Source organism: Solenopsis invicta, chromosome 1, assembly GCF_016802725.1.
Source record: "Solenopsis invicta isolate M01_SB chromosome 1, UNIL_Sinv_3.0, whole genome shotgun sequence".
Classification (NCBI taxonomy): Eukaryota; Metazoa; Arthropoda; class Insecta; order Hymenoptera; family Formicidae; genus Solenopsis; species Solenopsis invicta.
In genome coordinates, this window is record NC_052664.1 from 10,219,899 (window position 1) to 10,231,476 (window position 11,578).

The window sequence follows — 11,578 nt, forward strand, 5'->3', positions numbered from 1 at the left end:
GTACTCCGCCAAAAATCATGCAGAACGGGAGTCATCTTACCCGCATTATTCGAGTGTTTTGAAGTTTGACGATATACAATTTCCAATGAAAGTAAAAGACATTGGAAATTTGAACGTTTAAACGACTTGTCAGTGAATGTGTACACTACCGAATTGGACAGAAAAGAAAAGATAGAATACGTTGTACCGTTACGACTGACCGAAGATAAGAAGGAAAAACACATCAATCTCTTCTACATGGAAGATAAACACGATGTCGGCCACGGCCACTTTGCGTGGATTAAGAACCTGTCGCGCCTGGTCAGCTCACAACTCAACAAACATGATGGAAGAAAGTACATTTGCGATCGGTAAATGTAATAATATAAAAAAAATTTCACCATTTAAAATTATTGTTTTGTACAAATATATTTCTTTTATTACAGTTGCCTGCATTACTTCTACTCAGAGGAAAAATTGCAATCGCACGAAATGGAGTGCAAGAAAATAAATGACTGCGCCATCATACTACCGAGAGAGGTCCAGAAATGGCTAGAATTCGACTCATACAACAACAAGGAGCGCGTACCATTTGTAATTTACGCTGATTTAGAGTGCGTATTGAAGAACATGGAGAAAAACGAAATAGAGAACACGTCGAATTTCGCGTATCAACACCACGAGGTATACAGCATAGCTTACTATGTTAAATGCTCGTTCGACGACGCGTTATCGATGTATCGTTTTTGCCGCGATAAGGACTGCTTCGCGTGGTTCGCGAAAGAGTTAGAAAATCTTGCGCACGATATGAAAGCCCGAATATCCGCCAATGTTCCAACAATTAACTATACAGCAGAAAAAGGCATTTTTAAACGCGTTGAACTGTCATATATGTGAAAAACCGTTTATACCAGATATGGGGCTTACCCGTAATGACTCGGCAATTTTATTTAGAGCGTTCTCGTCCAACATGTTGTACAATGAGACAGCATTTGGGTCAAATGAATGTCCGATCAATTCTCTAGCGATAGAGTTAAGCACAGCTGGCTTCTCAGCAGGAAACATAATGTGTTCCCTTAATCGTTCAATGTCCTTTTCAGAATAAATTCCGCTAACAGCGAGTGGTCGAGGCGTTAGATATCTCCAAGTTAGTTGGGCCATAGGTTTAAGTTGTTGAGGTGACGTCTGTCGAACTTGTGGGTCTGGCGACAGCTGCACCCAGGTGTCTTCAATACGGTAGAGAGTAGGCATTTCGTGATTACACTCTCTTTGATTTCCTACTTTAGTAAGTATCCTGGATTTTGGTGTTAAGAACATACTGGAGCTGCGCACAGTCACAGGAAGTTCCGTGAAACATTCCTTGGGTCGGCGTACTGTGGCTTCGATTGGTATACATTTAATAACGAATATGGCCTCTCCTGCGGTGACAGCCATATATCCTGGTCCTTTCATTAATCGGTATGCAAACTCGTCAGGTTGTAGTGTTACGAAAGACAGAGCATTGGTTATTACTTGTCTTTCAAGTTCGCACTTTTGTTGCATCACGTTATGATATAAAGGAATCATCTGCTGTTTGATATGTTTTTCCACATATACGAACTTGGAGTTCACATATGCGAAAATGTCAAGATTTTGCATAGGGATTTGCTTCCGAGTGGAGGGAGCGTCTCCCCTTTTTGTTTCAAGTACGAAAAGTTTTGGGTGTTCTGGGCGAAACAAGACGTATCCGCACAGGGGAAACTCACGAGTTTTGGTGAGTGCAAACGTAACGTCCTGAGTAGTAAGGCTGTAGATTACAGGAGAATATGGGTCATTTGGATCCTCCTGTAGTTTCGTTGCTTGTCCTTCGTAAAGTACATCATACTGGTGAAAGTCACAGGGCGATGCCGGAGCAACTTTCCAATATGAATATCCGTCGTCTGAGTCGATACAAAATCCGTTCTTCAATTGACAGACTGTACCGGATTTTAGTATTATTTTTCCGGATTCTAGGTGAACTGGAACGTAGGAGGTTCGGAGAGTAATTTTTGCTACTCCTTGTGCTATGACATTGGGCCAAGTTCCAAACTGGTCTGAATAGTATGTTGTTTAACAGCCTCTTTCGTTATTGGTGCTGCCTGCAAGAGTAATACTTCTTGTAGTCGTCTGATTGACTCTTAGGCCTGTTATATAGTTGTTAGGTCCTAGTGAGAGGGTGCCATCCTGGATCATCCTCATGCATTGGTCCTCATGCATATCCAATTTCGTGTAGGTAGTCTGCTCTGCCGTTCTGGACTGCAGAAATGTGAGAATGCATCCCACAATAGTAGACGGTACGCGAGATATCCACCTTGCACTGGAACACCTCGGCGTAGTTATACACTGACAATTGGAGCAACTGGATATACACTTCCGCTGTATTTGGAGTCTTGATTTTCAAATCACATTTACTGACGTCGAGCAATGATATTGTAGTTATATTTAGATGTCGTCCTCCGCAGTCATATCCAATGAGGGATGCCACGGGGTTCACAAGAATAATAATTGCGAGTATTATGATCATTGTCTGTAACACACACATTTACAGTAATTGGCCTAATTACCAAAGCTATCACTGCACAAATTTGCTGCCTCTAAGAGTTTATTTAATTTATATTTCACATTATTTAATCTAGACAATTCATTGCAAATCTTATGCAGCATTAACTTGTAACGTTCATAAGATATATACACTTATATCTAACTTATTTACTTAATTCTTTAGCTATAGGCATGAAACAATTTTCTTGATTTTGTATTTTTTGTTATTATTTTCTCGTTATATGATTAAATATATTTGTATATATCAATCTCCGAATGATAATGGTGCAGATAGAGTATGTATGTAGCTGTATTTTGCTTATATCTAAGTCTTAACTCAATTTTGCGTAACTTCTGGGAGATAACGGTACGAAAAGCAATAATATAATTATATGATTCAAGATTAGTAATTTATGCTGCGTGCAAGTTGTAATATGCGTCTCAAAACTTTAGTAAGTAGATATAATATTGATAATGCGGTATATATTTGAGTGTATAAGCTGTATGTTACTGGTTGAGAACAAAAATAGTGCGCTTACTACGTTCTTAATTCTAAAATGAATAATTCTGCGTGATTTATAATGTAATTGTATGTTCCTGATACTTATTGTAAGATGAAACGACATTTGCATAAGGTTAGTTAACATATTTTGTTGTTTTTTTTTTGTTTTTCAAAAGTTATATGCATAGAACTGACATACGATAATTATGTCAATATAGACTGTTATCTAAGTATAGTGCATCCTTATATTTATCGCAATGTAACAAAGAACAATTCCATCTGTTTTATTTCATAAGTATATATGTTGATTAATAATGTAATTTATTCAATATTAAGTAAAACATTATGGTTATAAGAATATAAAACGTTTTTGTGTATTTTCCTCTCTCTTTTCTTTGATCAATATTGCTGATACGATTAATGTAATATCAATAAAAACTTGTATATAATTATTGATAATAGTAAAGTATACTTATATATGGTTATGTGCGTTTGAACCTCGAATATCAATACTTATGTATATACGTTGTGGAAATAGAATTAGTGATATGGATTAACATGTTGTAGTATGCAAAGTAAAAGGAGTACAATTTCGTTTGTTGTTTTTGACTGATGTAGAAACTAGCATTTTGTGTTATTTTGTATTTGGCTTTTCCTTATTATTTTAAAGACTGAATATAATATGATAATATTAATAACAGCAAGCAAACGGATATGATGACATAATATGTTTTGCGTTATGTTTCTTACATATACTTATTCTAATTTTTAGGGTCGATAATTCTACGTGACTGGCTTTAGTGCAAAGGTTAATATAGAAGAACGATATAGAAATTCGGTTAAAAATAATTATATAATGTAAACGATATATGGATAATAGTATACGCCTAAAGTTAATATAATCGGTTATATGTGTATACATGTCTAAATCTTATATATGTAGCTTTGTGTGCTTCAACATAATTAGAATATACTGAACATAAAATGATATATGTGTAAGAACAGAAGGTTTGCGTAATTTATAAAATGTCATAAACGGTATTGGTATATTGAGCCTTTTACTAGGACACGTTTTGACGAAATTGGTTTCGACGGCGCTCGTAGCGCAATCGCATCAGACTTACACCACGGCGAATCTCGTAGGTCGGCGGTTGTAAGTATTCTAAGTGAGTAAAATCATTGTTAAGGACGTCAAATATGATCTTTTTGATATTTTCTACGAATTATACCACGCATTTCAAGTTTCCTGAGAGAGCGTTCGCGTGCGGCCAAACAACTTGAACAACTTAGTATTGGTCTCGTCCTTATTAATGATTTCTTACATTTCGTGCAATTGAAAGAGTAATGGGTGCCTTCAGCGAACCCATGTCCGTGTATAAATACTGTATTTGACGGATCTTTGCAGTTTTCGCATTTGTATAGATTCTCAGGGAATCTTTGACATAAATATCCTGCAGTTTTGATGCAGGACACAACATATTGGTCTACAGAATCGAGAATATCTTCGAATGGGTTCAAGTGTGGGTTAGATCCCGGCATTGTTAATGAGTGATGCATTAACAATGTTGACTAAATTTTAAACAGCTGGTTCGCGTGATACAAATCTCAAAGTTCGATGGTGATGATTATATACAAGTAAGGTAATATGTTCATGACTGATTCCTCTAATTTCTAGAATATTTAACACGTTCCGATATGCCAGGGAACAAAACGACACGAAGCTATCGGTTGGGTTTTAGCAAACGATCCTTCGTACTATTTACAGTGGTCAAGTGCTAAAGTTCCATTCATGAATCCATGCCTGACTTCTTTTATCTTACAGAATTTACCTGTGTGCATAGGACATTTTCCGTGCATACAACTTTGATAATTGCGCGCGCATGTCTCGCAAATAAGAGCCTGACGATTGTTATGATCATAAAAGTATCTTGTTTCAACAACGCAAGTAACTAGGTATTCTTCAGGGTCAGCAGGGACTAATGAATGTATGGGATAAAGGTTTCCAGATCCTGGCATATTTTACAAGTGTACACGGAAAAAAATGGATTTGTTGCGTCAGCAAAGCTATAATTTGCTACATAAATTTTGTATTTATAACTAAATAGATTTGTTGGTTTAGCAAAGAAATTATATCTGATAGCATTTTTCAGCATGTTCATAAACTTAATTCAGTTTTGCTATAAATACATAAGACGCGACAATGCTATTGCGTGGCAAAGGCGACGCGATAGTCAATTCATAGGCGACGCGATAGTCAACTCAGAAGTTGTTATCCTTTCGCACCACGCCTTTCACTGTTGTCGCATCTCTGTAGCATCATGGCCATCACGCGTTTATTATTTGTGCTGTAAGGTTAACGATAGAACATACCAAGACATACCGTACAGAAAATAGTGCCCAAACATACACGATACGTGCATTTCGTCCTTTCTTGTCCTAGTTAATGTGAAAATTGTGTATTTTACGTGCAGTATTTTTCGTGATATTTGTAAAACATGTGTAAAATATTACGAGATCTCCTGGAACAATGGTGTCTTCCTGAAGAAATAATCACAGAATTCGAAAGTAAGTAAGTTATTAGTTAGGTTATATAGGTTAGGTTATAATCTATTTTTATCTATTATATCGTTCCCCTTATAACAAAACAATGAATTTGCCATTTTCTTCAATCTCGTTTTTCTTTAAAAAATTTCTTTCCTGTTACTTTATTTTGTATGTACAGAGCTTTTGAGTCTAGGATACCACCTAAGATCTAAAGTATTGTAGTTTTAACTATAAAAGCTCTAAAAATATTAAATCAAGAAGCACAAAAAAATTTGCACATTTATGGTTATGAGGAGGATGATATTTACTATTTATTTTATTTATGCTTCAATGTTTAATATATTTTAAATCTTCAATAACAATTTATTAAAAATCTGTGCAGGGAATGAAATCACAATAGATATTCTTCAATATTTAAATAATGAAGATATTAAAAGATTAATACCAAAAATTGGTACACAAATTATTTTCCGGGAAAAATTGAAAAATTTTTTGATTAAAAAAACAAAAGTAAGAAAATGGGGAAATTATAAATATAAATTTACTTCTTAATATTTTAAAATATTATATTGAATATTTTCTTAATTTTAATAAATTTATAATTTTAAGGAAACACAAGATGAGCAACTCGTAATTGACACAAATAAAAATGTTACAAACAATGTCATACATAACTCTAAAGTTGAAAATATTGTTAATATAGTCGACAGTAACACTGCAGATGCATTAATTGCTTCTCCGATAGCAAGTGATAATGATTGGATCTTTTCTGACAAAGAAGTAAAAATATTACTTGTAGAAGACGAAAAGGAAAATGAAGGTAAAAATTAAATAATAATTATTATAATTTAACTCGAATTGTAATATCACATTATAATTAATATTTCAATACATTTACTGAGTTAATTTTGCTTGTAAGTTATATTATAACTTAGCAAAATAAACTGAGTAATAGAATAATTATAATATCATATTCACAATTCAAGTCACACCCACACACACACACACACACACACACACACACACACACACACACACACACACACACACACATATATAAGTATACATTAATAATAATTTCAAAGAGCTAATATGTTGATTACTTATAAAGTGCAATTTAAAAAGATATATCTTATATGTATATGTGCGTAGATGTAGATATGTATTTAAATTATTAATTCAAATTTTTTTTGTAGATAAAGGGCTAACATTTAATGAAATTGGAGAAACACCCCAAAAAAAACAAAAACTCAGTTTTTTTAAAAGCCAAGAATATACAAATTCGGACGAATTACAAGCCAATAAATTAGAAAATAAAATTTCAATATTTAAAGAAGAAACAAAAAGAACTGATTGTTCAACTGATAATAATTATGTATGTATATATTCTAAAAGTTTTTATATTAATTATTTATAAAAATTATTGTAATGTAAAATAGAATTAAATATAAATAATTAATTTTAGGATTTAGAACGTATTTTAAAAAATTCAGTGAAAGGTCACTCCGTTTTATCTGCATATCAATTCCAAGGGGAATTAGATGAAAAGCATCGAAACATTTTGGCTGATATTATTGTGCATCATGAACTAAAAGATAATTTAAATGCTCGGTTATTATAATATTTTCTTACTATTATTATAAGATTAATTACATATATTTTTAAAAATGTATAAAAAATACGCCTTTTTTGTATTATTATAGAGTTACTTCTGAACGTGCAGAGTTTATTGCTGAAAAAATAATTAATTTATTTCCTAAAGAAGAAAAGGTTAGTCATTTTAAATGTACAATAATACAAAATTCTATTGTTTAAAGAAATAATTTATATTTCTTTTTATGTATGAATTATATTTAAATGTTTATATTTAAATATTTAAATAAAAATATTTTTATTTTGTTATAGGATACTTGGATACTTAGAGAAAAAAATAAAAAAGGTAAAAGTGTTGGAAGAGGTAAAATTTTGATCAAATTTCAAACTATAAGAAGAAACTTAATCAAATCTGGAGCTATTGTGCAAATAAAAAAGGAGCAAGAAAGAGAAGAAACAGACGATTGTTTTGAAGGCATGTTTCTTAAATAATGTTCAAACATGATTTAAAAACATTTTAAACAATTCATATTTGCTTTTATTTGTAGGTGACACGGATTATGAGCAATATATTTTGTGGTTGCAAAACAATGATACACCGTGGATTAAAGTAACTCAATTATGGGAGAAAACATCAAAAATAAGACTAAAATCTTTACGATCCGATAATCAAAGTATCCAAGACTACATTAGACTTTATTCTGCTTTAGAAGCATCTCAGGGATATACTTTAGTAAGAGTATAAAAATAATTATCTTTAGGTTTTTTCATTAATTGATATTTATTTCATATTATAATTTTTTTGTGTTAAAATTTTGTACAAGTTTTAAGTATTATTTAATATTTATTATCACAAATTATTCTTTTTTTTTTTAAGCAATAATTTTATTTGATTATTCATGTCAACCTAATTTTTTTTTATTTTAGTTGGAAAAGGATTTTGAGGAATTATATCCTGATGCACATATGAAACTATATGCGGAATGGGCTAAATTATCATGTTTCATAGAAAAAAAATTAACTAAAATAGAACCTAAATTCAAAGCAGCTTCAAATCCAGGTACGACAAATACGCGTGCGCTAAAATTTATTATAATAAACTTAATCCTTTACCATTTCTATTATTGTATTTATATACCTTATTTTTTTATTACTATACATTTACGTCATACACACAATTGTAGCAATTGTGAAAAATATCCTTTGTAATTAAATAATAATCTAATACAAATATTTTTCATATTTTCTTCACAATATTTAATAAATTTTTAATCTAATTAATTTCTAAAATTATTGCTTTTTATAGAAAAAAAAACAATACAGCTTTTGCTGCGACTACCTTCTCTCTTTCCGATATATACCGCAGTTGTCGGAAAAGGAAGAGGTTGTAATTGGCGACCATCGTTATGTGAAAGACGAGAAGCATTTTTATGGGAAATGGAGGTATGAAAACTTTATTGTAATTTTTACAGTATTAAAGATTTAATTAGTTATTTATAGATTTCGCACCCACATAATTTTTTGACATTTAATAATAATATTTTAATATATTTACTTATTTTTAATATTTTATATAAAAAAAGTTATATATAAAAAAATAAGAAGAGTCCAGCGCAGTAAATAGAAATTATTCCTAAATTATATTTTATAGAAATGTTATATAATATTATATAATTATTATTTAATATTATTTGTTCAATTTTATACATATTATAATAAATTTTTTTAATTTTGTTTCTTAGACATATGGCGATTTAAACACTAAAATCCAAGAAAGAAGAGAGAAGTTAAATATTTTCAAATTGACATTGCAACCACAAGCTGTCATTATAGGCTCATCAGAAACTGACAAAAGGCGTAGCTTTGTCATTGTTGATACAATACGCTACGAAGTGGAAACACCGTTAAAAGCTATAGATATAGCTTTCAAATGTATTCACAGTTTGCATGCTGAATATCCTAAAGAATGTGAACAAGTTTTTCTTTTTCTACAGAAAGGTATCTACGGTATTAATACAAAATATGATAAGAAATTTAGTGCTGTTAGTACTTTGGTTAAGGAATATGAGATTTTTTCCTTATGAAAAACGCGTCTTTTATTACATAAAATGTATTTTATTACATTTGTCATTAGTATAGTTATAAAACGTTTTCATTTTTATTTCATTTGATTTAGAGAAATTTCTTTAAAATTTTTTCTCAAAGAATGTCCTTTATTTCTTTTACAAGTTTGATTCAAATATTTATGTTTATTTTGAATATTGTAGTTCCAATGAAAAAAGACTGTAATAATACTATAAATTCTGTAATACAGAAGTCGATGTTTTATTAAAAAATATTTAAATTTTGATTAAAATTGATTACATTAACCAAGTCAACACTTTAATTATTTAGCAAAAAAATCTGAATTTTTTAATTTTAATTTTTTAAAACTGACAAAATGCCTATTTGTTTTATATGTAAAGAAGAATTTGAAAATATTAAAGTTTTACATATACATTATGAATATAAACATAAAGAAGTAAAAATATATAAATGTGTTGAAAATAATTGTCCGAAAAGAAAATTCGATACTTTTGAATCGTTAAAAAGACATTTAATTTTATATCATAATATTCCGAAATCGCAAAAGTCTATAAATAAAGATAATAACGTTATTGAACAAAATATTAATTATATAGACGATCTTCATCTTGATTTCGAGAATGATAATTTCGTAGAAACTTGTAACTTTGATTTATCAGAATTTAATTGTTTATTGAATCATAATTCTGACCCACAAAATCGTACTATTGATAAAGTTGCTTCTTTTTTTGCGAAACTTCTGTCTAATTATGGTCTTCCTAGAAATCATGTTCAAAATCTTTATCAAGATATTCAAAAACTTTTTTTTAATGATTGCCTTAACACAATCGAAGATTGTCTCAATTCCATTCAAATTTCAAATAATAATGAAATTATAATAGACAAGATTCAATCAATTTGTAGAGATTATAAACATTCTTTTGAATTAATGTCAACAGAATATCGTAGAATAAAATATTTTACAAAAAATAAAAATTATGTGGCTCCACAACCATATATAATTCAACGTGCTACTGAACAATATGCTAGTGAAATGGGACAATTTATTTCATTAAGGCAAATGTTAGAGCTTTTTTTCAAAATTCCTTATGCTTTAGAGACTATACTTTCGTATACGGATTCTTTAATAAATTGTTCTGATAAAATATATAATTATATACAAACCGATACATGGAAACAGAAATTATCATTCTATAAACCAGATGATATTGTTCTACCTTTAATGTTATATTTTGATGAATTCGAACCAAATAATCCACTTGGTCCAAAATCAAGTAAACTCGGTGTAATTTATGTAACATTACTTTGCCTTCCACCTGAATGTCAGTTTACCTCAGACAATATTTTTCTTACATTAATTTTTGAAAATATAATTAGAAAAATAAATGGTAATAAGAAAACTTTTGCTCCTCTAATTGATGAACTTAATTGTTTAGCGAATAAAGGGATTTCAGTGACAACTAACGATGGAAAAATAAAAACAGTATATTTTACAACTGAATTTTGTACTGGTGACAATTTGGGAATTAATTCAGTCTTTGGTTTTGTAGAAAGTTTTAATGCTCATCATTATTGTAGAATTTGTAAAAATGTAAAACAAAACATGCAGGTGCAATGCAAAGATAATGTATCATACTGGCGCAATCCAGAAAATTACGAACAAGATATAATAAAAAATAATGAAGCATTAACAGGAATAAAAGAAAGAAGCATTTTTAACAATTTAAAAAACTTTCATGTAACTTTAAATTCTGCTGTAGATGCGATGCATGATCTTGCTGAAGGAATTTGTCATTATGATATGTGTTATATAATCAAACATTGCATAGAATGTGACTACTTTACTCTAGATCAATTAAACAGTCGTATGTCTGTATTTGATTATGGACCCATCGATAAATCATCTGAACCTCCTTTTATTATACAAAAGTACGTAAATAAATTAACATTGAAAATGACAGCTACTCAAACATTGTGTTTTGTAAAATATTTTGGCCTTTTAGTTGGTGATTTGGTTCCTGTTGATGATTCATTTTGGTTATTATACAGACTTTTACGAGAAATTCTTCATATTGTTTCAGCAAAAAGTAATCACAAAAATTATTCTAATATTTTACGTGTACTTATTAATGAACACCATAAGTTATATTTACAAATAACGAATGATAATTTGAAACCAAAGTATCACTTACTTATTCATTATCCTGATTTTATGAAACACTCAGGACCTATAAGTCAATTTTCATGTTATAAATTTGAAGCAAAACACAAGTTTTTAAAAAAGTCGACTTCTGTTAATTGTTGTAAAAAAAACAT

The 11,578-nt window shown here is 30.1% G+C and overlaps 1 protein-coding gene across 1 annotated transcript; it reads left to right on the forward strand.

Moving 5' to 3' along the window:
* Window positions 1–5,535: 5,535 nt before the first annotated feature.
* Window positions 5,536–9,542, forward strand: LOC105204173. The gene is made up of 11 exons (XM_039449846.1): window positions 5,536–5,605; window positions 5,763–5,797; window positions 6,194–6,404; window positions 6,781–6,959; window positions 7,050–7,195; window positions 7,288–7,354; window positions 7,490–7,652; window positions 7,726–7,910; window positions 8,105–8,237; window positions 8,484–8,620; window positions 8,920–9,542. Exons 1-11 carry the CDS (start codon window positions 5,536–5,538, stop codon window positions 9,259–9,261), a joined length of 1,668 nt encoding a protein of 555 aa, XP_039305780.1. The 3' UTR covers window positions 9,262–9,542.
* The last annotated feature ends 2,036 nt before the right edge of the window (window positions 9,543–11,578 follow it).

Coding starts and splice junctions, on each gene's coding strand:
- LOC105204173 (XM_039449846.1), top strand. CDS start 5,536: ATGTGTAAAATATTACGAGATCTCCTGGAACAATGGTGTCTTCCTGAA. Junction 7,653..7,725: donor AACAGACGATTGTTTTGAAG/GCATGTTTCTTA, acceptor TTTTATTTGTAG/GTGACACGGATTATGAGCAA. Junction 8,238..8,483: donor CAAAGCAGCTTCAAATCCAG/GTACGACAAATA, acceptor TGCTTTTTATAG/AAAAAAAAACAATACAGCTT.